Source organism: Lissotriton helveticus, chromosome 5_1 (assembly GCF_964261635.1).
Source record: "Lissotriton helveticus chromosome 5_1, aLisHel1.1, whole genome shotgun sequence".
Classification (NCBI taxonomy): domain Eukaryota; kingdom Metazoa; phylum Chordata; class Amphibia; order Caudata; family Salamandridae; genus Lissotriton; species Lissotriton helveticus.
This window is the reverse complement of record NC_136065.1, coordinates 463,655,380-463,682,508: the sequence shown is the minus strand read 5'-3', so window position 1 is coordinate 463,682,508 and position 27,129 is coordinate 463,655,380. Positions and strand designations below refer to the sequence as shown.

The 27,129-nt window shown below is 46.8% G+C and overlaps 1 protein-coding gene across 3 annotated transcripts in view; it reads left to right on the top strand.

Annotated features, from left to right (window-relative positions):
* Window positions 1-27,129, top strand: part of KAT6B (lysine acetyltransferase 6B) — a 491,853-nt gene that overhangs the window by 400,167 nt on the left and 64,557 nt on the right. For all 3 annotated transcript variants that reach the window (XM_078642736.1, XM_078642737.1, XM_078642735.1), the window contains exons 10-12: window positions 5,038-5,179; window positions 21,775-21,936; window positions 22,413-22,506. In XM_078642736.1, coding sequence (XP_078498862.1) covers window positions 5,038-5,179; window positions 21,775-21,936; window positions 22,413-22,506 — 398 coding nt within the window. The remainder of the gene's footprint in view (window positions 1-5,037; window positions 5,180-21,774; window positions 21,937-22,412; window positions 22,507-27,129) is intronic.

Below are 27,129 nucleotides of genomic sequence, written 5' to 3'. Positions count from 1 at the left end.
CAACGAAAACCTTAACCACGCATGCATTACAACGCATGCGTGGTTACAACGAAAGCCTTTACCACGCATACGCTTACTACGAGGTACGTAGTAAAGGCATGTGTGGTAAAGGGTACAATTAAAAAAAACCACTAACCTTTAGTCGAGTTGTGCAGGCAATCTGCGTATTAGAGGAAGGAAACGGCCGTTTTTTTATTTATTACGTATGACGTCACCATGGAAAAATACGTGGAGAAGGATATGCGTGAAAATAGCGTTCCGTTGTAACGCATGCGTTACAACGGAGTTCGTTGTAAGAACATACAACCCCTTCTCGTAAGTATAACGCATTTCTTTGATCTCCAAAGCTTGAATGTCGAGACACCTTCCTCATAAAGGATTCTTTTGAAATCCTGCACTATTCTTCTATTAATGGCAGGGAGTGGGCATATGGTCCCAAAATCCCTCAAATGAGGCAGATTTGGCACAAAATCAGTGGTTAATTTGTTTAAAAAAATAAAAGGTCATGGGCTTTCCTCTGAAAGCAGCTTGCACCTCCGGCTAGTGCCACCTAAGAGAACCAATTGCTAACCATGAAAGTGGGGAGAGGATGTGGTATAATGCCAGAGCTACTGACTTCACAGCTAGGGAGCCAGGTTAGAGTCTCTCCGCTTAACTCAACATCCTGTGATTCTGGGCAAATCACTTAATGTGTCCCTAACTGGTGCTCATAAAAAGCGCCAGGGGTTGATGATTTCAGCACCCGAAACCACCAGCTCCTATTAAATACTGCACAAAATAAACTTGTCTTGAACTGAGTAAACAATTTGAGACCAACTTTAGATCAACAATTCCTCAAATGACTCTTGACCAGCTTCACAAAAGGGACAAGCTCCAGCCTCCTATGGCGTTTGTTAATTATTTTACAGGTACGCAACAGGTTCTGTTTGGTTTTGGTAAGACAAGCTGTCTTAGGCACACACTTGTGGTCCTTGCATTGGGTTTCAGATGAATATTTGAAACTGGGGATGTGTTGGCAATAAAACAGCTAGCTATATGTGGTGTTGAAGTGCTGAGTTTTTCGGTGGTAGTCCTGTGTCTCCTTGGGAAAACGATTCAAAATCTTATCTGTAGAAGACATTTCTGTATTTAGAAGCACCACAATCGTCAATTGGGTGCATCAGCCAGTAACTTTTTGTGTCCACCTGGGCAGTGAGGACAAGTTGCAGGCCTTGTTCTTGTGACCCAGATAACCAGCCAAAAGATGGTCCATAGCCACACCAGAGACAGGAGAAGCTTGTGGGTAAATGGAACACCTATAATGTCCCACTGATTGTATGGAAAAACGAAGGGTCTGGTCATTTGGCTGCAAGAGCGTGTAATAAATTGAATTATTAATTGAGGGGGGCAAGTACCTACCTCAAGTGATAGCCACAGTCCTTGTCTGGGTGAGCCTCTAAAATCAGAAAAAAAGCACGAGCTCCGTTCCCTGGTAGCTATGGCCTAGAGCCCACGGGCTTAACTTAAAGACACGGTGTAAAGTATTTATGCAGTACTAGCACAGTAATAAAGTCTAAATGCAAAACAATTAAAATCCTCAACAAATCACTTATTCTCCCCGTGCCTAAAAAAAAAAAAAAAATGAGTGTGTCCTCATGTAACGTAACTGGTGCTATGTAAAGCGCTCTGATAACTGATTCGGTTCGGTTCTAGTTCGCGCTATTTAAAACTCCGAAAAAAAAGAAAAAAAAAACTAATTGGAAAAATTCAATATGGAGAACAGGAGGTATGATTTATTTAAAGTTCCAAGTGAAAATAGCGCAAAAAGCACAAAATGTCAATAATGTTCTATGGTCATGGTAGAACAAGACCTAGGTGCAATTTAACCCTAACTGCGAAGGAATGCGAGTTGAATACACTAACCAAATTCATTCTGGTAGAAGATTTTAGCTTCTGACTTTAGGCCTTCAAATCCCAATCCACCACAGGAGAACACTTCTAAAGCACCTAGGACCTCAGTCGAGGTCTTAGCGGCCCAGTCTAGGGCCAATGGCCACTGATCAGCTGGGCAGTTGCAGGAAAGGACTCTTGTAGCTTTTTGTATTCCTGTAGCTTTAACATGGGAGCAGCCTTATGACCCTGTGTATTAGAGTGACAGAGAAGGTCAAAACTCCAGGGATATTTTCGGGCTGCAGACGTTCAATTCTCTTCTGATCTTTCTCAGGGCCAGGAGTGTCTCTAGTGGGTGCCTCGAGATGCCACATTTATTCCTGGCATGAGCTAGTGGGTGTGAATGACCCCTAGGAATGCCTTAACCAACGGAGGAAACGTTCCCGGGGCTAATCTAGCCTCCTCTGGGCGTTTTCAAGATGACTGTAGTCTTTGGCTTCATTATACTTGTGTTCTGAGGGCTGGGGATGTGTGTATGGAGTGTACGGTGATAATCCTAGTGTCTTCCCACATCTAAAACTAAAATCAGGTTTTAGGCAGTTGCTTAATTATTTGTCTAGCTTGGCCTATTCCCAAGCTACAGTATTAGTATTTAATTTTGCATCCTGGAGCTTTCCTCTGGAACAGTCAACCCTACTACACTGAAAACAGCTTTGAGGGGTCAGTTGCTGTAATAGAACAATAAACCTTTACATGTCCTACGTATAAATACCAATGTGTCCTGCCTTTATGGGCACTAGGGCTTCCTACCTAGTAGTGACTTAATAGTATTTAAACAGAAGATGTTAAGCCTATAAACAGGGTTTATTTTGACAGGTTTAATTAGCTGTTTAAAAACTGCTCTGCCAGGGCACAGTGATAGGCCTTGAGTCTGGTTTGTTCTGGCACAATGCGTGCTGGACCTATTGACATTTAACCGAAAAGTCCTGGGTATACTTTGCACCATATACTAGGAACTTATAGGCAAATTTAATGTGCCAATTAGGTGTATCCCTTTTTCATAATGTGTAAAGGGGGAGAGCCATTAATTTTCCACTGGTTAGCAGAGGTAAAGTGTATAGAGGTCTATGGCCAACATAAACAGTCAACGCAAAAATCTGTGGCATACCGCACAAGTGATTGTTATTTTCAACGGTGCACCAAACTTCGAATCACTTTCATTCTAATGAAAGCTAAACCGTCGTGTTTCACCAGGTTGGTTGTAGATCACTGGGTGATCATTTAGTAACTTTCCTTTGTGATTGTATATGGGAGTATAGTGCTGTTTTTAGCTCAACCACAAAAGCAGCCTGTATAGAGCTCAGAGAATCCATCTTGATATACCTCTAACTTTGACTTTGCAGAGTTGATGTATGAATTTAGCCCTAGTTTTACCAGTACTTTAGTTTTCTCCTCAAGTTTTTCCTCCAAGTTTAGTAACACGTGATTTTTCGTAAACTTCATTGGCCTGGAATTCACATTGTTTATTTTCATCTGTGTTTGAGGTATGCCCTCTTTCGTCCTGGCTGAAGCCTTCTAACATACTTCACTCTGGTCCCAAGATAGGCCAGCCATTTTTGGACCTCTTAGGGGAATCTCTTTTACTGCAGAGTCTAATCACACCTTTTCCTTCTGCACTCAGTGCTGCGTGAGGGCTTTCTTTCTTCCAGATCCGATGCCTCGGATATGATCCCTAAACCACACCCTCTTACATTTCCACTGTTAGTCTTTCACAGCTGTCTTTTTCTTTCTCTAACCCCAACTCTGTATTTAGTCTATCCTTAACTCTTTCGTGTTTTCTAATATACACTGTTTAGGTCGAGCCCGGGCAGCTTATGCGCTGCTCTGCGAGGCATGCTGTATTAGAGTATTGATTTGAAGCTCCTCCCAGACTCGGCCCATATTTTTTATTGGCTTGCTTCATTGTCCTTTGTAAATGCAGGCTTCTGATTCGTTAATAGGCTTGTTAGTCCCAATTTAGTACTGCCTTGTCTTCATTTGTAACCTCCCATGAGGACTGCCCCTTTAATTTCTGTTACATGGTATGTCTTATTTAGTCTGTAAGCACTATTTTCTGTAATGAGTTTCTCGTACTGCAGGCATGACATGCTTTCCTGCAACATTCAGCGCTCCATGCGCGCTTTTACTTTCGGAGCAGCCCAGCACCATGGCGGCCGCTTCTTTGCAAGGAAATAGGTCTCGCATTTACAAGACTTTGAGCTATTGGCATTGCAAATGACAATGCCTTTTATTTATGTATTAATTAGCAAAACAGATGAATAAAATGCATTGTCATTTACAATGCCAATAGCTTAAACTCTCGCAAATACGAGACCTATTGCATTGCAAATGCTTGTATTTCTGCAGAATCCCTTCTTTCTCAAGGCTAGTATGTTTAATTCGGTGACTAGTAAGACACGGCGCTGGGCGGCTTCTATTGGCCTAGCTTGGAATGTCCTTTTGATCTTCCTTCTGAGAGGCTGGCTTCATCGCCAGAGAATTCCTCTGTTGCTAAACTGCACAAATTGTAGTTTAGAAAGCCAGCCCTCCATGCAACCGGCTGGTCCGGTTTAGTTTATCATAAGGCATTGACTAATTGCATCTGTGCGATTGCCCTCGCATGCAGAATTCTTGAGAAAAGCTTCAGCTGACCTTTTCATTACTAATGAGTTGCTTTTTTATATAGCTCTTCATACCGCTCTAATGCGTTATTGAGCCATGGAAAATACGTTTATTTTTACACATCGAAATAGTAGCTGATGTGATGTTTCAAGAACTATTCGCTCTTTAAAGATTAATAACGTTGTAACTCTTTGATGCGCGGTTATGCTAAACATAAATGAAAGATTCGGCGATAAATTGGCATTTTTGTAGGGCTTTGTTGCAAAAAGAACCCAGTAGAACGTGCAGTAAAGATTAGAAGCTTAAAATAAAAAATTGAACATATTTTTTTTTTTTAAGCTGTTCGCCTTATTGACTCACTAATTCGGCTTTAACATATGCAGGTATAAGACACTGAAGGAAATGTAACATGACAACTGTTTGTCTCTGTAAATGTTTACGAGAGGACGCTCTGTTTTTGCATGTTTGTGGTACACTAAAAACGTTTTTTCTTTATACTTCTAACAGATTGTCAAAGCTCTACTTGTGTGAGTTCTGTCTCCGATATATGAAAAGCAAAAGCATTTTGGAGAGACATTCAAAGAAATGTGGCTGGTTTCATCCTCCTGCGAATGAAATATACCGAAAAGATGACCTGTCTGTTTTCGAGGTGGGTGTTTTCAAGGCTCTGGTAAAATCAAAGCCACATTGCTCTACAGAAAGTAGATTGCCCTTTTGCATACAGAGTGAGTCAGACATGTTTTGTTTGTGGAATTGGTTTGTAATCTCTAGCTGTTCTATAACGTATAGTATTTTATCCTTTGAGCGCTTCCTTTTCTGTTTGAGTACAAACAATGCGAGGTTGTAATGTTTGTGCTCTAAGAGTGCATGTTGCAGGGCCCAGCTCTCTAGGCTTTTTCATACATACTTCTTCTGTTCCTGGGTGCGTAAAAGAGGACGCACCGCATTTTCAGGTTGTCTGTAGCTGGTTTCCTTGTAGCTTCTCAATGCAGTTATTCTGTCCTGCTGCTCTTTGCTGAATGCCCTTGCCAGGTCAAAATTAAAGGTCATAACTGTTTAGCTTCTCTGACATTGAAAGTAGTTAGGGTATTTTAGTTTTGAGTTATCAAAATGGTTCCATTGGTCTTTTCCACATGTACAAGCTTCCTATGGATACTTCTAACCACAGATTTCTCATCTATAGAATGTCCACCATGTGCTAGACAGGATCATGAAAACTTCAACTGCAGGGCTCCCACATGCCGGCGTTGTGTGGCTCCGGGGGTCCCTGGAAGAGATAAAGTGGAGCCTCATACAATTGTTATCCTGCATGTGGACTTCGGATCCTTTCTTACCACACCTTTCCACGTGGTTTTGCAGCTCTGCTCTCAACTTTGTTGGTGTTCCAACGGCTCAAAAATGTTTTCAAAGTGTTGAGGAAAGATGTCCCCACTGAAAACAATGGGATTCAAGCAGTGTGGAAACTGCAGGAAGCAGCTGTATGTCACAGACCTGCAGTAGGTGTGCCTGTGATGCTTGGGCTGCGACTCTTAAGTTGTGCAACAAGTGTGCCCCTCCTGCATTCCAAGGTAGTTGGAGACTGGGAGGTGGAAATTACATCGCTGAGTACAGGAGGAGGTTGCAGTCTAAGCACAGGCCTTGCTCTCGCTCCAGGTTGAGGGGCCAGTCTGGCTTGATGCCGTTGCCACGAGCAATCCTCTTCCTACTACAAGTCTTCAGTTAAGTCAAAGTCCAAGCACAAATACAAAAATATGAAGTAGGACTCAACTCCTTCTATTCATTCTACCTCGAAAAAGAAGGTGCACGAGTGTTAAGATTAATATTACACCCTTTGAAGTTGTAGAACTGAGTCATCAGTTGATCCCATCGTGCCTAGAATTCACTGGTCCAGGGAAGACATGGCTTGGCAGTTCGGGCTGGACTGTTCCCATGAGGCACAGGGTCAGACTGATTTGCATATGGCCATGTCTGAACTGGGGTGGCGATGTGAGCTAAAGAACGGTGATGGATTAAACCCAGATCAGTTGACTGGGGGTGAGTGTTTGTATTGTCAACGCTCCGTCCATCATCCCCTTTGGTTTTTCTTGGTTCGCCCTAAGTTGTCAGGGTATGCTCAGACGTGAGTCCCTTGCTCACTTTTCCACTGGATTCAAGCAAGCCCGGCTGAAGACGGCTGTAATGCCAGAAACCGGTCCTGGAAAGCTTGATTCCGGTCCAGGGAAGACAATGCTTGGCAGTTCGGGCTGGACTGTTCCCATGAGGCACAGGGTCAGACTGATTTGCATATGGCCATGTCTGAACTGGGGTGGCGGAGTGAGCTAAAGAACGGTGATGGATTAAACCCAGATCAGTTGACTGGGGGTGAGTGTTTGTATTGTCAACGCTCCGTCCATCATCCCCTTTGGTTTTTCTTGGTTCGCCCTAAGTTGTCAGGGTATGCTCAGACGTGAGTCCCTTGCTCACTTTTCCACTGGATTCAAGCAAGCCCGGCTGAAGACGGCTGTAATGCCAGAAACCGGTCCTGGAAAGCTTGATTCCGGTCCAGGGAAGACATGGCTTGGCAGTTCGGGCTGGACTGTTCCCATGAGGCACAGGGTCAGACTGATTTGCATATGGCCATGTCTGAACTGGGGTGGCGGAGTGAGCTAAAGAACGGTGATGGATTAAACCCAGATCAGTTGACTGGGGGTGAGTGTTTGTATTGTCAACGCTCCGTCCATCATCCCCTTTGGTTTTTCTTGGTTCGCCCTAAGTTGGCATGGTATGCTCAGACGTGAGTCCCTTGCTCACTTTGCCACTGGATTCAAGCAAGCCCGGCTGAAGACGGCTGTAATGCCAGAAACCGGTCCTGGGAAGCTTGATTCCGGTCCAGGGAAGACATGGCTTGGCAGTTCGGGCTGGACTGTTCCCATGAGGCACAGGGTCAGACTGATTTGCATATGGCCATGTCTGAACTGGGGTGGCGGAGTGAGCTAAAGAACGGTGATGGATTGCACCCAGATCAGTTGACTGGGGGTGAGTGTTTGTATTGTCAACGCTCCGTCCATCATCCCCTTTGGTTTTTCTTAGAATTCACTGGGCCATCATCGATCTGTGCAGCAGATAGCTGCCTTCAAGGAGGCCATGCTGCAAATATTTGTCACAATCATGGCTTCCTGTGGTGTGCATTCGGACCCCACAGTGCAGAGTGGGCCTCAACTCTTGTTACCACTGGTGTCCTCCCCAATGAAGCCTGCCCCTTTGGAATTCATTTTCTTGCCCGTCCTAACCCCAGTACATATTTTTTACACAGGACCAAAGATTCATGACTAGTCCCACCATAATGACGCAGACACTGACCCAATGGTTGACTATATCCATGTTGGAGCCCAAACCGACATTGGACCCAACCCGTCTGATGTCGCACTAGGAATTCACGAAAGCGTAGCTGTTAAAGTCTCATTTGCAGTGCTGGTCTGGAGGGCACCTGTAGCACTAGATCTACAGTTGACCTACATTGAACAAAAATAAGACTTCTAACAGAAATCCAATCCAAGTTATTGTTCTTTGCCTTCTGTAACCTAGGGGTACTATTTTGGGTCGGATATTGTAACACTTGAAAAAGATCAAGGAATTATCGTTCTGGTCTCTGCACAAGAATGGCCATAACAGTACCACAGATGGGATGGTTTTATGAGTGATCTCCGTTGAGGATATCATGAACAGGCCAATATTGATCTGCAGTTAAGAGCTTATTACTTAAGGAATACACTGGAAGACATGCTTTATCAGAAGATATTTGATCTTAACACCCTAAAAAGATTTCTATTCGTCGATCTACAGGAATCCCTATTTTACCAGAATTAGACTATTCCCTTAATCAGTCTGTGATGAGCATAGTGGTTTATTTACACAAGAAGAGCAGCCTTCTTTAATAGTGCCCCATATGTGGAAGCCTGTTACATGCTGTACCTGTCATTAAAAAAATGTATTTAATGGTGGGAAGATTGGTTTTCTAGCTTATGATATTGTGGTCTTTCTGTACCATGTGTACTGTGAGAATTGGTTTTCCCTTTCTAATTTGTTCCAGTTTTCTGAAATACTATATGAGCCTCTATCAACAATTCTTTTGACATGAAGTTACACGTTACCGGCTGAGTTCTCACATTGCCACACTTAGTTTTCATGTTTCGATTTGCCAGAACCCACATCATTTGACTACTCATTTTGGAGCCTGTCATTATCTTTTTACTTTTAAAACAATCCTGTAGGCCGCTATCAACACCTTCAAAATACCACCAAACCCTCAGCAATGATGTGAATGTAGCTGCTGCTTTCCAAGGATGAAACACTGCATTTGAACCATCGACAACATGTGCTTGTGCAGCTTTTTCAACGTGTCCTTCAGCTCTTTCCTCCATTGGGTTTTAGCTGCCCATCAGCTCACACCGCTAATTTGATAGCCTTAACTGCCAGAGGCAAGTGGGTTATTTCCCACTGTTGCCCCTTTCACATTCATTTGGGCTCTTCCGGCAAATACATATGTAGACCTTTCTAAAGTCTTCCCCAAAAATCCCTTAATTGCTCTTGGCTGGGCTGCTTGGATTCTCTACAAGATCTTAAATGCATCACTGGGGTTGCATGTGGGAGTGGATGCATCAGCTGCTTTGCTCTGTTTTTCTTGGCAGCAGTAAAGGAGTACTAGAAAAACTGTCTTACCATGACTCACTCCTCAGAACATGCCTCATCCACTCTAAACTGCTATTTGTTTCTTGAGACCCAAGCACCAGCCCTGCATTCGTTGCTGTACTTGGATCTTTGACTTCAGAAGTATCTTTTCTGTCTTGTACTAGCCCTTTATGCCCAACAGCTAGAGAGTAACATCTGTCTATTACCTTCAGATGCATGTTAGGGCTTTGTTTAAATGTATATTTCGAAGTTTATTTTATGTGCAGCTGGTATCATCCGTTCTAGCTGTAACATTAACTCACCCAATGCAGACACAAAGCTTTCAAAACTGTATTCTACAAACCATTCATGGGTTTCTTGGAGGTGGGTTGGTAACTGTACTTTTAGCGGTGGGTGTCTCTCACGTTTGTCAGTCCAAAACTTTGAATTATTAGAAATGGAGGGCTGTGTGTATGTGGATCTTGGCTAGGATACTATTTGTTTCTCTATTTAAACCAGCAATCTAGAGTAAAGAGAATATCTGGTCACTTAGTGAAATGTGCTATGGCTACCTATTTGTTCAAGACTTTAAGCCAGCCCCTCCAATAAAATTAATGCATGCATTCACAGAGAAGCCTTTATTTTTTTCAAGCTTACATTTTATTTCTCAATTGTACGTCTAAGGTGCAGATACATTAAGGCTCCTTTCTCTGTTTTCACTCAACACTTAAATGTTTGTGCATCATTTTTGGACACTGCTTTTCTGTTTACATTGCACATGTATCAAATTATTAAGCCACCTTATATAAACCAACACTTTTATGACTCCTTTGTTGAAAGTAGGCTGAAACCGTCAACATTATCGGCGCCCTCTTGCTCTCCTTAACCTTTTTGTGCGCGTAAAACAGCCGCCATTTTGAACACCATGGCTTCCCTGCTCCCGCCGAGAGCCAGCGCGCCTCTCTCCCACTCCTAACTTCGCCGGCATCCCCCGCATACTGACAACCCCCCTGCCTGCACCTGCCGCGAATCATAAAACCCCTCTTCAGCGCTGCTCTGCCCCAGACCCTCGTCCTGTTCCCAGCGCGACACCTCCCCTCTTCCCATTTATGATCCCCGGCCCTTTGATGCAAACCCCATTTCCCCGTGTGCCCGTTTGTCTTCCCCGCTCCCAGGCCGACACCCAGCTCTGCCGATACCAATCCCTTGCCCCTCCCCGTACAATAGAAAGCTTCCCTCCTCAAAGGACCCCCGAGATGATCAAAGCCCCCCCATCCCACGAGATCCGATCGAAACCCACACACTCCGTGGATCGGCGGAATATCCAGCTGCGCGACGATCATCACCTGTTGTGAACGGGGCGGGGACTTCCACTGTAATCTTGCGTGGGAACGGGCTGGGAAGGGGGGGATTCTAAGGATGTCTTTCCGTACATCAAAGTATCGACGAAAATGTGTTACATGCAATAAACAGATAAACGTGTGTATAAGAGGCCAGGCCTCAGGGATGCAGTTAGAGCACCTCAGAACGATACCTTCTGTCCGTTTCGTTGTGTTCTCCTCCGGAGAGAATAAAATAAAAACCTTGTTTCCTGCCTTCCAGTCTCCAGCGCCTGCCTCTTCAATAGTTTAACTTCTTTGTGGGTTCAAGAGGCGACATCGCCGGGCAATACTTAAGGATCTTATATTCTGGTTGGTAGCGCCCCCCATTTAGTTTCTACAATTGGCGTCCCAAGCGTGGGGCCCATCAGCGACCCATGGATCCAGTGGGAGAGGTCCTGACGACAAAGTGAACGACTGCAACGATCGGGAACGCGTCTGTCCGATAGACCCTCGTCTGACAGCCGATCATCCGAACTTCACTGGTTCCGAACAGACCTCTCTCGAGTGATCTACGGTCCTGACTGGGAACCATCAGGAGTGCCGCGAGGATAACGAGGAAGAGAGGACGATCGGGCGCTGGATTCGGAAGACAGGAAACTGTCCATGCGGTCCGGGTAAGGTCATGTAACCACGACAAGTCGCGAAATATTTGCTTGATTGCTTGTTTGTTTAAAAATACTAGTATTGCTCTTTTTATTTATTTGGAGATTCACTGTCTGCAAACGGAGAAACAACGGTCTCTCTCTTTGCAAGCAGTGGAGGATAGGTAGGGCAGCAGCCGTGCTTATTTTTTTCTCCCCCACTCAATAATCACTTGAAACTGAACTGTTGTTCCCAAAACTATTGTTTCCTGGAGATTCCCTGTCTGCAAACAGGGAAGAGACCACCCTTTTTGCAGATAGTGAAAAGGGTAGGTAACGCAGATCTTTGCGGACCTACTCATTCTCCCCATTGTTATTTATCGGTCTTTTTGTTATCTTGATCTATTTGGAGATTCACTGTCTGCAAACGGAGAAACAACGGGCTCTCTCTTTGCAAGCAGTGGAGGATAGGTAGGGCAGCAGCCGTGCTTATTTTTTCTCCCCCACTCAATAATCACTTGAAACTGAACTGTTGTTCGCAAACTATTGTTTCCTGGAGATTCCCTGTCTGCAAACAGGGAAGAGACCACCCTTTTTGCAGATAGTGAAAAGGGTAGGTAACGCAGATCTTTGCGGACCTACTCATTCTCCCCATTGTTATTTATTGGTCTTTGGTTATTTTGATCCATGAGGTATTCACTGCCTGCAAACAACGTAGAATAGAAATATTCTGTCCCGTCTTTGCACCTAGTGATAAGATAGGCAGTGCTGACTTTTTAGTCCCTCGTTACGAGCCGTCATGTCTGTCTTCTCCCCACTGATTGGTAGCCTGTTTAGCCCGGACCGCTTATTAGAGATGGACCATCCAGCCCCACTGGAAGGCACCCCTAATAAGGACATGTTCATGAAGCATGGATTGACCGCTATAGCCTATAGTAAACTATGGCATAAATATACAAAAAAGGGTCAAGAAAGTCAATGGCCCCTGATAGGATCCTTCGATGATGATAAAATAAAAACGCTAGAAACTGCCCTGGGTAAAAGCAAGACAACACCTACTATGCTTGACAGCTTCGGCATGTGGCGAAAAGAAACTGAACAACGTAAAAAGAAAACTGAGAGTAGGTTGGAAAAAGAGCTGCGAAAAGCAGCCCACCTAGCTGCTCAGAAACTAGAAAAAGAGATAAAGGAAAGAGAGAAAGCTAAACAGAAACTAGAAATGGAAACACCAAGCCAGTGTCCGGTTAGAACCCCCTCCATGCTCTACCCTGATTTACCCTCGAAACGACAAGCCAACGAGGACTTGCTGTTAGGTCCTCCTATCATCTACATGCCCCCTCCATACGCCCCTTCTCAACCCGTGGCGCAGCACGCGCCACCCCCAGGTACAAACGAAGGTACCGCCACAGCGTCGGCCCCAATGGCCTCTGTGCCAGCCGAACCCCTTGTATTAAAACCCGCATCAACAACAACGTTAGACGACCATGAGACTCGAGGGGCTGGCCCTGCAAGAACAAACAGACTAGACAAAGATGAGCGAGCGGGGATCGACAAAATAGCAAGGACACTGGTAGAAAGGAAGGATGATGAAGAGTACATCACAGATATGTTCAGCTCGTATACAGGGAGTCACAGACGACATTTTACCGTACGACTGTGTTATCATGTCTTGAATGCATACGAGGACCGATATCGAGACAAAGGTCCCGAGAGCCTAAGGACTCTGTACCGGAAGGTCGATATCGGGGATGAGGGCGAGTGTGATGTGTCGGACCTCCTTACGCGTACGCTTGAGGTTTTCCGCCACCTCACTGAACAAAAGCCGGGAGCTAAATCCGCAGCCTCCGTAGTGTCCGAACCACAAACCGAGCAATCTAACACCATGATGCCGATACGTGAGGCTGCCCCTTACTGGGTTCCTCCTAGGGGTACAGGGACTCACGATGATGCAAACAACCAAGATGCGAAGGGAAGGGTAGTGTACAACTGGGTCTACCAGCCGTGGGACCGGCAAGAGATACTGACATTCCGGAAATCTCTACCCGACCTACGTAAAAACCCCACTGCCTTCTATACTGAATTGGGTACAGCCCTGGGTTCAACGATCATGACCCTGGCTGACATCGACTTGTTCTTCGGGTTATGTCTACCAGCTGATGTGTGGAAGCAAATCCGGAAAGTCGACCACCTTGAGCTGTTTGGACATACCTGGTCACAACTCGATGACCTGGACAAACAACGGGGACCAGGACAAAAGCCGTTGAAATCCATCCTAGACCTCCCAGATAAAATCGTAGAGAAATTAAAAACCCTAATCCCAGAAAAGAAAGTGGACTGGTCGATAGTAACAGCCTGTCGCCAAAAACCCCAGGAGGATGTATCGGAATACTTCTCCCGGTTTGAAACGGTGTTCTCCGATTACAGCGGCCAGGACATGACCACTGCAACCGGACACCATCTGTTTGTCCAGAATTATGTTAAGGGCCTATCATCGGAAATCTCCCAGAAACTACAGGCCAGCGAGAGTAGTTGGGCAGCCTCCAAACCTACAGCGATTCTCCAAATGGCCCAATATTATGAGCATCAGAAAAACGAAAACGATAGGGCGACAGAGAAAAAGAAGAAAGACTTAAAAGAGAGGGTGATGATTGCCAAACTGCAGGGGGTGACTATAGGACGAGACCAATACCGAGGAAACTACCAGACAAACGTCCCTAAGACTACATTTCCCCAGGACCGCACTCTGACTTCCTACAGTGGACGCACAGACCTTAGAGAAGACCAGTGCGCTTTCTGCAAAGGGACTGGCCATTGGAAATCCCAGTGCCCAGTTCTTCTGGAAATGATCAGAAGCAAAGACCCCAGGGATGTAACAAACGGACCGAGACCTAGGGGACAACAACGAGGGCCCCCAAATGACGCGACTAATGACAGATCAAGCAGACCAAATACGTTCGATCGACCCCGACAGAACCAATATCAACAATCTGACTATGACGACACTCACACCTTCGCATAGGACAGCCAAGGGCGAGGGAGGGATCCAGTCGAGCTCTATGTTGACCAGCAGGGCCCTTATGTCACTGCTAAGGTCTTGGGTACCAAGTCTCCATTTCTGGTAGACACTGGCGCAACACGTAGTGCGTTATCTAAACGACTGATTCCAAGGGCACCCTTGTCTGGCTCACTCATAACATCGACAGGTTTCGATGGAACGCCCTCCACCAACCCTTTGTCTGCCCCGATTCTCTTTGACGTAGAAAACAACACCACCGACACCACGTTCTTGCTTTCCTCCAATAGCCCTGACGCCATTATGGGACTTGACTTACTGAAACACTTCCGAGCGACGATTAGGTGTTCTCAAGATGGAGTTCGAGTGTTTCTTTACGACAACCCCGTTCTGCTTAGACATTGTTCCCCCCGACACATGTTTTCCATCACCGACGTTGACGCGTCCCTGCTTGACACTCTACCTCCGTATCTGTGGGCCAAAGCGGATTCGGACGTAGGGCGTATGTTAATTGACCCAGTGCACATTACTGTCCGACCAGACGCAACACTCCCAAAACTCCCACAATATCGGATATCGCCAGAGGGCGAGAAGGCATTGGTAATGATTATCCAGTCACTGATAGACGCAGGAGTGGTAGAGGAAGTGGTTAGCAACGTTTGCAACAGCCCTATCTTGCCCATTATCAAGAAGCAGGGAGAGGGAGATGAGAAAGCATACCGTTTCATCATCGACCTCCGAGAGATCAACAAAGTGGTGGTACCCCAGTACCCTGTGGTCTCAGACATCACCACCATCCTGACCTTGATTCCATCCACTGCCACCACCTTTTCCGTCATCGACCTCAAGAACGCATTCTTCTCCATCCCCATCCACCCGGACAGCCGATATCTCTTCGGCTTTACCCTAAAAGCCCGCTCATATAGGTTTTGCCGAGCTCCTCAAGGCTACACGGAAAGCCCTAGCATCTACAGCCAGGCCCTCAAAAGACAACTAGACCAAGTCCAGTTACCCGACGGGGTGGTGTTGGTACAATATGTCGATGACATCCTTTTGGCAGCCGACACCACCCCTCTAGCGGTTACCGCCACCATTCAACTCTTGCACTTCCTTGCGGAAAATGGCCACAAGGTCTCCAAGAAGAAGTTGCAATTCTGCCTACCCCAGGTCACTTACCTAGGCCACCTTTTGTCCAAAGATGGAAGAAAACTCACCCCTGATCGAATCCAAACCGTTCTAGATACCCCTGTCCCTAAAACCCAGAAGCAGGTTCGCTCCCTATTAGGCCTCACCTCCTTCTGCCGACAATGGTTACCAAACTTCAGCCTCGTTGTAAAACCACTGCTTTCTCTGCTAAACAAAGACGTCCCTTCCCCACTCCCTTGGACTCCTGAGTGTCAAACTTCCTTCACAGAACTGCGAGATGCCCTTTGCTCAGCCCCTGTCCTGGGTACCCCTGATTACAAAAAGCCCTTCTCCCTTTACACTCACGAAAGGGAGGGGTGCGCTTTATCTGTCCTGACCCAGGCCATCGGCCCTAAGCAACGACCGTGCGCTTACTTCTCTGCCACTCTTGACCCTGTCGCCAGAGCCTTGCCTGCCTGCCTTCGAGCTGTAGCTGCTGCTGCAGTCTCTATCCGACAGAGTGAGGGGATTGTGCTCTCGAATTCCCTCACGGTACTGGTACCCCATGCCGTCGACACCCTCCTGAACCAAACCAAGACGCAACATCTGACGAGTGCACGACTGACTGGATACGAACTGACCTTGCTTGCCCCCCATATCACCCTGAAAAGATGCACCACACTGAACCCAGCAACTCTGTTACCCTTGCCAGAGAACGATCCCAATGTGCACCCCGTACATGACTGCGTGACTCTTACGGACGAACAGACCAGGAGTAGGGTCGATCTCAGAGACACAGCTTTCCCTGACCCCGACGGGGAGTTGTGGGTGGACGGTTCTTGCATCAAACTCCCCGATGGTACCACTTCCGCTGCCTATGCAGTCACCACGGCTCGAACTGTAGTAGAAACAGCCCGCATCGCCCAGCGATCTGCCCAGGCAGCGGAACTGATTGCTTTGACGCGAGCCTGCATCCTGGCAACAGGAACCACAGCGAACATTTACACTGACAGCCAGTATGCCTTCGGGGTGGTTCACCATTTTGGGCTCCTCTGGAGGGAGAGAGGATACTTGACCTCACACGGCACACCCATTTTGCACGGGGATTTAGTCTCCGCCTTAATCGAAGCTGTCCTCCTCCCCAACAAACTTGCCGTTATCAAATGCCAGGCACACAAGAAAGTAACAGACATTATTGGACAGGGAAATGCACTAGCCGACATCACCGCCCGAACGACAGCTGAAAATAGAACGACAACACATATGTACGTGACCAGGTCACAAGCAGAAAACTGGACTGACGCCAAGGACACAATTAGAGACATACAAACGACTAGCACACAACACGAATTGACTGAATGGACACGGGTGGGATTGAAAGACGATGAAGGCTGCTGGCGGACAAAAGACACGAACAGATGGTTGCTACCTGATTCGTACTTGATTCCCATATTAACCATGGCACACTCCCCTGCCCACATAGGATCAGCCCCCATGATCGAACTTGTCTCCAGGGTTTGGCACAATGACAAGATCCCAGATTCCGCCAAACGCCTGGTCCAACAATGCTTAATATGCCTGCAACACAACCCCGGGAAAGGAACTGTAGTACCCCGGGGGGGATTTGGGGTCCCAAACCACCCATTTGAAGTCCTGCAGATGGACTACATCCAGCTAGACAGATGCCAAGACCTGAAATATGTACTCGTCGTGGTGTGCGCATTTAGCAAGTGGGTGGAAGCATATCCAACCCGTGACAACACCGCTATGGCCACTGCAAAGGTTCTGTTAAAGGAGTTTTTCCCCCGTTATGGCCTCTGCCGTGTTTTATGGAGTGATAATGGCCCCCACTTTGTAGCCAACGTTATCCAGCTCATCCTAAATGGGCTGGGTATTAAACAGAAATTCCACGCAGTCTTCCACCCTCAATCTGCTGGGCTTGTCGAACGACACAATGCCACACTAAAGCTTAAACTGGCCAAAATAGTGGCTACGACGGGCCTGAAATGGCCAGACGCCCTCCCATTGGCATTGCTATCGATGCGCTCTACCCCCACCCGACATCACTTAACCCCTTATGAAGTTGTCTTCGGTCGACCCATGAGCGTCTGGTCTGCCCCGAAACCAACTTCCATTCATGACGTTCCGGATGTCCTAATGTCTGATTATCTGTACAAATTGACTGAAACTTTGTCTGTCCTTCATCAGCAGGTGCAGCAGGCCATCCCCGATGCTTCCAGGGGTCCGGGTCACGCCATCCAGCCGGGGGACTTCGTGCTGATCCGAAATTTTCAGCGATCAAAGAGTTTGGAACCCCGGTGGACGGGCCCCTGGCAAGTGCTGATCACCACTCGGACCGCACTTCGAGTGGAGGGGAAGAAACACTGGCTGCACGCTCATCACTGCAAAAAGGTCTCTCCAGCCCTGGCCACGACAGACACCGTCAACACCCAAGAAGAGCTCCTGAACCAGGACCGACCATCGTTGAACTGCTACCCTGATACTGAGACACTTGAACTTTCAAAACATCCTGACCCCACTGTGCCATCTCGAGAAGGGTATTTCCTGCGTCGAAAGGAGGGAGCTTCGGCTAAGTAGGCCACGGACTAGGTTAAAGGATCTCAGAACGGTGACCCAAACTACCAAGGGTTACCTGGAGAGAAGCTAAAACTAAGTCTGTGGTCCTGCCCACTACCGAGCACCTTGAAGACGAAGATGATGGAAGCGCCAGATAAGAAGATGATGGAAGCGCCAAATAAGAAGCCGACGAAGACAGCAGGAAATACCCACTACAGAAATCCGAGAATAGACAGACTCCATAGCTCAAAGACAATTGCACTCTTCATCGTAATCCTCCTCTGTTTTCTCCTCATGACTACGCTCTGGATTATGGAAGAACACGCACCTGCTCACGAAACATTCCTAACCACTGCTCAGCCTACCACCATGAAGGAACATTATCTAATTTCGCTCTCTCCTCAACTAAGAGAGAGGCGAAAGGAGTTTTGGAACAACTCTTTCGTGCAGCTACTTCACCAGCACAATCTTGCCACCAATACCACCAACTGCTGGATCTGTGGGTTACTACCCCATGCCACTGGACATTCAATACCATTCATCCCTTCGCCCTTCTCTGTCCACGGCTCCTGCCTTGCCTGGCTGATCCTCCTGCAAGAGAGCTATACAGGCAATGCCACCTCCAGCAGAACTGCAGCACATTCTTCTCATGGGGCCGGGCGAAACAAGACAAAGACACACTTCTGCCCGCTGACCCCCAGCGACTCGATCCAAATGGACATCCCGGCTAAAGAACGAATCGAAATGCAGGTGTTCAACAATCCAACCAGACCCACCTTCTCCTATCTGCGGAAACGAACGGCTGCCACTCTGACTGTGGCCCTGACGGTCATCAACGTCACAGGCCACATGTGTGTAGAAGGACTTGGGACACAGCTGGTGGGTCGCAGCGCTTGCCGCTTTACCAGAACTCTGGATTCCACGGATCCACCTTCCTTTGTGTCATCCCCAAACATGTATTTCATCTGCGGCACGAAAGCCTACACCTGGCTCCCCAAAGGCTGGGGGGGCACTTGCTACATCTCCTTCGTCCTTCCTCCAACTTATGTGGCCCCAGCGAATCACCACAGGCAGAAACGAGCCAAAGACGTTGAGCAAGCCGACTCAACAGGGGCGCAGTTCCTCGATGCTATGAAAGGACTCGTCCCTCTCTGGGGCCCGATGGCAAACAGCCGTGCCATCCGACATTTGACTCAGGCAGTCGAGACAACCATGAACATCACAGCGGGCATCTTTGCCAACAACACTGCCGAACTCCAAGCGGTCCGTTTGGTGGCTCTTCAGAACCGCCTCGTTCTAGATGTGGTTCTGGCGGACCGTGGAGGAGCATGCCGCATTATTGGGTCCAGCTGTTGTACATACATACCGGACAACTCACCCTCAGTGTACAAAGCCATCGAACATCTTCACAGACTCTCTTCGGAAGTTCACCAAGAGCAAGAAGAATGGTCGCTTGGTGGTTGGTTCTGGGACACCGTCAAAAGCTGGGGCTGGAGACTGCTCACCATTATCCTGATTCCCGTAGTTGTAATATGTGGCCTATGCTTAGGAATTCAATGTTTACCACCTATGTGTTCTTTATGTGCGAGTTGTATTTTTCCCAAAACTGTGGACATTGGAAGCGAACATATGAGAGCATTGTATGATACCGAAGTTAGGAATTTGATGAAAATTGACATTGAGTAAGCAAGTTGGCTAGATATGTTGAAAAGGGAGGACTGTTGAAAGTAGGCTGAAATCGTCAACATTATCGGCGCCCTCTTGCTCTCCTTAACCTTTTTGTGCGCGTAAAACAGCCGCCATTTTGAACACCATGGCTTCCCTGCTCCCGCCGAGAGCCAGCGCGCCTCTCTCCCACTCCTAACTTCGCCGGCATCCCCCGCATACTGACAACCCCCCTGCCTGCACCTGCCGCGAATCATAAAACCCCTCTTCAGCGCTGCTCTGCCCCAGACCCTCGTCCTGTTCCCAGCGCGACACCTCCCCTCTTCCCATTTATGATCCCCGGCCCTTTGATGCAAACCCCATTTCCCCGTGTGCCCGTTTGTCTTCCCCGCTCCCAGGCCGACACCCAGCTCTGCCGATACCAATCCCTTGCCCCTCCCCGTACAATAGAAAGCTTCCCTCCTCAAAGGACCCCCGAGATGATCAAAGCCCCCCCATCCCACGAGATCCGATCGAAACCCACACACTCCGTGGATCGGCGGAATATCCAGCTGCGCGACGATCATCACCTGTTGTGAACGGGGCGGGGACTTCCACTGTAATCTTGCGTGGGAAGGGGGGGATTCTAAGGATGTCTTTCCGTACATCAAAGTATCGACGAAAATGTGTTACATGCAATAAACAGATAAACGTGTGTATAAGAGGCCAGGCCTCAGGGATGCAGTTAGAGCACCTCAGAACGATACCTTCTGTCCGTTTCGTTGTGTTCTCCTCCGGAGAGAATAAAATAAAAACCTTGTTTCCTGCCTTCCAGTCTCCAGCGCCTGCCTCTTCAATAGTTTAACTTCTTTGTGGGTTCAAGAGGCGACATCGCCGGGCAATACTTAAGGATCTTATATTCTGGTTGGTAGCGCCCCCCATTTAGTTTCTACACCTTAGCATGGTGGTCTATGGGATACTTAAAGCTTGGGTTTGTAATTCATGTTAGAAAGCTATTGGCAGACGGTGGTCTTGTAAGCATGTACGTTTAATGTGTCTTGTGTGCTTGATGGCTGCTTGATGTTTAGATTTTTCCCCCAAGAGTTTATTTCTTATTTGAACCGCCATAATCACATCCTCCCATGGTCTTGACCAGCTGTTTTGACAGTGCTGGGTTTTTCTGAACTCTGGATGCTCTGTCCTGGATGGAGTTGGTGGACTTATGATCTTACACATATGCTGCTAGTCTGTCTTAATGCTAGAGATCTACAAAGGATACTGCCAAAAGACTTGGAGTGGAAGAGTGGTTTATGATGGTGTACATACATAGTCTGGGTGGAAGTGGCGAGTCTAGTGAACAGTTAGAAAGATTAAAGTCGCTGTAAGCATCTTTATTAATGACCAATGAGAAATTCCTTAAAGATCAGATTCCATCTACTTCCTAATGTAAAAGAAGCGAGTCTAGGCTGGTAGGTTATTCCAGATCGTGCATGTATGCGTGAGACAATTCACCCCTGGCTATTGTCCTCTTTTTCACCTCTTTATTTCGTACTCCCTTTTGTATTTTGCGTATGCCAAATCATATTGTGGAAGTGGTCTTCTTTGTGGTCTCTACTGTGTAGATGAAACCGCAGGTCACAAAGGATGTGGCTTGTAGGAATGGTGGATGGGAGTCGGTGTAGTTCTCCTGAGGCTGTTGTGGTCATTTGTTTGACAAGTCTGATGCCTGTATGAAAGATACTCTTCAATTGAGTAATGTCAGAGTCTGGGATGGTGATGAGAACGGCGTTGCACCATTTCTGTGGAATATGTCATGGCCTTATGGGATGGTTCTATTTTCTATTCTGGATTGAAAACACATTTTTTCTTCTGTGTGTACCAAGTGGAGAGTATGTGAGCTTTGGTGGTAGATTCAGTTTATGAGCATCAGTGATGCAAGCATCAGAATATTAAGATATTTTGGAACTTGAGAGGCATCGTTTGAATAAGGCAGTTAGTGAAGTTTGCTCTGAAGATGGTGTGGCTGCTAAGGCGTTTTTTTGTGAGTAAAACTTAAGTAACGGCTTCAAGCTGTACCTGTTTCGTCCTTATGAGTGAATATCACACTTTTGAACACCTAGATGGTCAGAAACGCTGTTTTTTTCTTCTGTCATTCTTTTATATAGGGCTACCATTGCTTTTCAGATTTGGTTTCAGCTAGGTTACATATGGTTTATGGATTGTTCATGTTCTAGCCATTTCTTCCAGCAAGTAACTATCTTTTTATTTTCCCTAGGTTGATGGGAACCTGAGCAAGATATATTGCCAAAATCTCTGCCTGTTAGCCAAGTTGTTCCTCGACCATAAAACCCTATATTATGATGTGGAACCGTTCCTTTTCTATGTCCTTACGAAGAATGACTCTAAAGGATGTCATCTGGTGGGATATTTCTCAAAGGTAAGTGTGTTGCTTTGCCTTTATGGCAGAATTGACCTATATTTCTTATGACTTCTCCCAGCCCTGCCTCATGTCTTAGAATTTTTAGACTACATGTTAATGTCATTATTCATTGCCCAACAGTGTTTCACATTTCTGTCTTTAAATCTTTGGCGAGTGGTTTGAAATAATTCTGAATGCTCCATTTAGTACACTTATGCCAGACCAAACTAGTTCTTGCTCTAGCTGTGTGCCAAAACCAACCTTAACTGGATTCTCAAAACTCTTCTAGAAACGTGTGCCCTCTTCCAACATCCTTACATGTTTTCTGTTCTAAGAAGTGCTGTTGTCCTATCTATTAAGCAGTCCGACTTCTGTAGTTAAATGTTGTGAACCATGTATGGTTGAATTTTGCGTATGTCCACTTTTGGCATACTCTGCGCTCATGTTCAAAGCACACAAATGACCGCTCAGTTGACTTCCACTCTTTCTCCTAGGAAAAACTTTGCCAGCAGAAGTATAATGTCTCATGCATAATGATCATGCCCCAGTATCAACGGCACGGTTTTGGGCGCTTTCTCATAGACTTCAGTAAGTAACTATTTTTTGTTCCAAGATTTTGTGTATTCTTCTTACTGATGAACAAGTGCTCATTATGCAGTCATTGCATGATCTGCAATTGTGACTACTTTGAAGCAGCCATACATTTGTCTGATGTTACTTGTTACGTATGTAGAGTTTATGCTGTCCAAATGCTGCTTTTGATCACATATATATGTATTCAGTCACTAAGTCAGTTTTATCTGTTGTATTGAGAACAAGTCCGCTTAACTGCTTTGTTGAAACAAATGTGTTAATGCAGCAGTTTTATGAGTCGGAAACCTCCGATGTGACCGAAAGGAATTGAGTGAAGTGACATGAGGTGTGGAAAAGCATCAGAATAAGGAGTCAAGTGGGCTTTGAAACCCATTGAAAGCACACAGTATTAGATTGCTCCAACTGTCATTATCTTATGGTAGATGTTTCGGAGTCATGAGATCCACTAGAGTAGAGATACACGACTATGGACGAAAAAGAAAAATACAGTGACTGCCAGATCAGTATTTGGGAGGAGAAGAGATGTCTTCCTTGGAGCAGATATTGCTGGTGACTCAAACGTTGCAGAGAAGTGTATTCTTGCCTGAGCACATAAGGGATTGTTCGCTTTTTTCCCACTTGTATGGACCACGTTTTGCAGATGTGGACTGCTTTGGTTCATGCTGTGTGGATTTTTAAAATTTGGATGGAAAGTCGAGACCTTAAATGCCACAGTGGTCAATGGATGCTGATTGGCAGAAAATGAGAGGTAGGTGGGTGGCGCAGTTCTACTTATTCTATAGGTGGTGAAGTACATTTTTGATAGTAAACCCAGGTAGATGTTTCTTCCACCACCCTTGTCTGCTGAGTTCCATTGTGGCACTTCTTTTGCCGACACTGAAACACTTGAGTGTGTGAATGAGACCTCCAATTTTTAAGGCTAGTGGTACACAGTTGCTTGTTTCTCGCCAGTTTTCATTGGTACCATTCAAGTACTGCCAGTATCTTAATATCTTCTGCGTATCTTCTTTTACTCCAAAGGATCAAACTGTTGCTTCTATGTTGAGTGAGCACATTTGCACTTCTTGTAACCCACGCACTCATGCCACATGTCCATGAACACCATAGCTGGGATCTCAAGCTTAGAGGGCGGTTTGCTAGAGTTCAGCTGTCGCAGTTCTATTACTATCTTTAAAATCAAAAACAGCCCGCTCACAGGCTGGACTGATATTAAAACATGCTATGTTTAATAACTCATTCATACGTTCAATTTTATGGAATTAAAATTCATAGAACTATCAGCTGAGGTAGAAGGCCTCTTCCGGCATTAGCCTATTTTTGTAATACAGCCGCTAGGCTTAACTCGCTAACCAATCCAAGTGCCCTCGCTAGACGGTCTTGTGCCTATTTTAGGCTGCATATGCTGTTCTGCTTTGGGGTTCCCCCATCCCTTTCTAGTTAGGCGTGCAATTTGACATCCTATTGCTCACTCGTTTGAAATGCCACCCCACTCAAGACCTACGGCCAGGGGCACAATCACCATGAGTGTAACTGATAAGATTACAGCTCACGACAGCTGGGATTTTATCCTTTCAGTGCACACTTCATTGTGCTTCCTTCTATTCTAGGAGTAGATAGGAAAACGTCCTACCCACCATTGCAGAGCTATTGCCAGCTCTTGGGTGGATCAGGGTGGGGGGCTCCGGATTGTCCCATTTGAATTCACAGACAAATCAGACGGCAAGCGGCCTACGTGCCCATGTTTTTCGGAGCCATTCCCACTACTTTGATGTATTTCTTGGTGCGGTTGGCCTCCTTTCTTGCCTTTGCCCGTCCTTCTTACTAACAAACAAGAAAAGGGTGCTTGCTCCCCATGTTGGGCACATCAGTGCCTCAGCCCTCTGGCTCCCTGGCCGTGGCCCTGGTTATTCCTCCCTGTACCATCTCGGTCTCCGTGATTTCCCGTGGTGAGGTATGTGTGAGGGGGCGAGAGGTGCCACTCGGTTCCGCAGAGCCAGGGCTGTCCGTGTGCACATACTGGGGTCGCAGGGGCAGTCAGCCCCGCTGCCGTGCCTCTGTCGGGCGATTCTTCAGTGTTGCTGCCTCTTGCAAAGGTACAAACGCAGATAATGTGGCAGAGCACTAGTAGCAGCGAGGGGAGGGTTTGCAGCTGGGCCCCAGGAGTCGGTGTAAGAGATCTGCTTTCAGAAAGAGCCTCCTCCTGCAGACAGCAGGGCCTCCCTGGTCTGCCTCTGGAGGCTGTGAGCTCAAGCTGTTCCCGTGTTTTGGCAGCAGTTGGCTTTTGTTGCAGCTCTTTTGTCTGCACAGGGTTTTCAGCATGGTGACGGCATCTGCAGCGGTGTGTGTGTGTGTGTGTGTGTTTGGAAGGTTTTAATGAGCCATTTGATCTCCTCTCTTCCCCTCGTGGTCTGCCAACCCGCCCCGTCTATGAGAACTGCTCATGCAATGAGGGGAGGGAGGGAAGGAGGGGGGGGGAGGGGGAGGTGCGACAGAAAGGGATGGCGGAGGATAAGGATGCATTACATCGAAATCTGCCCGTTTTTTTAGGTCACTGTGGAGACTGGCGCTCTTGAAGGAGATATTTGAAGGGCAGGCACTTAAAATGCTATCTGTTTTTCGTTTTTGCAGTGGTGATGCTACCTGCTATGGAATTCTTAGTGCTGTTTTTTGTAAATAATGATGCCGTGTTTGCTCAGTCGTTACATTTTTACGAACGTGTTATTTGTAATTACTATTTTTTTCTCAAATTCTGTACAGAAGGTAAAGTAGAACACGAGCCTAGAGCTGAAGAGGGCATTGGCTTTGCTCCCCTAGCGTCGCGGTGAAAACCCAGTTTGCCCCTCTGTCCCCACCAGCCTTCCATTGAAAACATTTCTCCTACCCTCTACTTGATTTCATAGTGATTCTCAGGGCTTTAAGTGGGATGAAAAAACAGGAGGGTCTCTCAAAGGGGAGTGGCCAATGTAATGAAGGGTGTGGCTTAAAACACTTAAACAAAAAAACCTCTGCTTAGCATAGTGTGCCACCCGACTTGTATTTTGCTGTTTTTGTCGTTGCATCTAGATATGATACTTCAAGTAACATCATACCTACAAGAAGTCAAGACTATTGGCTTTGTCAATAGTTGTTGGTTGCATTAGGTAAATGAGCAGCAACAATGGCTTGTGTATAATTTTGAAAAAAATTCCACTTAGAGCCCTGGTGATACCAGGACAGTGTTGCTACTCCCGAGTTTCAAAAAGAGAAGGGAAATCCAGAGAGAAAATGACTCAAGGATTTCCCTCCCCTAAAACGCTCACTTGGCTTGACGTCATACCTAACTTCTCCACTGGTGAGAAGTGAGCACTGTGAGCACGGCACATCCATGTGCCTGCTGTCACTGCAGTCCGGAAAAAAACGGACTGCAGTGACAGCAGGCACAAAAACAGAGCCCGAAAGAGACCCGTTTCGACAAGGCCCTCTTGAAAAAAACTGCCGGTGCTCAGACCCGTTGAGACCTGGCCCACTTAAAGTCCTGGTGATATGGTCTTACAGCACCCTTCCTCCTACTGCCGAATTAGTGTGGTGACAGGCTATACAAAAACTCTTTAGACCTATCTTTGCACCAACATCGGACGCACTGCTACATGACCTATGCAGACAGCTCTAGCTGCACCCCAATATGTCAGCGCTATGGCCGGGGCCCCGTTTACCCAGTTTAATGGCTTCCATCCCCCGGCCTTACAGGTGGAGACTCGGATACGGAGTGGGCCAGTACACCAAGCAGCCTGGACCTATCTGGCCGGAGGGGGGATTGCAGAGTACCAAGTACAGGGAGGTGCCGGCTCAGTCCTTGTTGGAAAGTTTGCAGTAAGGTAGTTAGTTGTCCAAGGGTGTAGGGACTAGCATACCAGCGCAGGGGCTACATGGAGAGTAAAGGACCCCAATTTGGACATGTTGCAGGGTGGAAATGAGTGCCAAGCAATGTTGGAAGTGAGTCAATGAATCGGCTAAGCATAGGTTTGACCTTGGTCCAACACGTGAACCTGGTGTGCCACAGGAGTGTGCATGCATGAATAGAAAGAAGTGCCTAGAGAGGAGTGTGAGCAGTCAGTGGTGTGCACAAGAGAGGAGTTTGTGCATCAAGTGTGCAACCATCGAAGTGTGTGCGAGCTGAAAGGTGTACCCCTAGCAGAGGCTCCGCTGCACTTAATTACTAACAGCGCCCTGACAGGGGTGTGCACTGCTAGGAACATGTGCATGAAAACTCTGTGCGACGAGCTGTGCGTCCGAGGCAGTGTGGTGTTATAGAAATGTATTACGCACACATATACCACAAGTGTGGAAGGCTAGAAAAATGTGTATGAGAAGTCCAGAAACAAGGAGTCTCCAAGAGACTCGTGTGTACGAGACATCTGCGTGTGAGTTAAGAAACAGAAAGAAGTACACCTCAGACGAGAATCAGAAACAAATCCAGAACAAACCTGCAACAAGCAAAGCAGCAAAGGAAAACAGGCGCGCCTCCAAAGTGAAAGCCACCGCGCTGTTTAATTATCCATGACTAGGAAGGAATGCAGCTACCACACCCGGTGCCGCTGCTCGCTCCTGAGACCCAAACCCCGTAGTGAACGTTTAGAG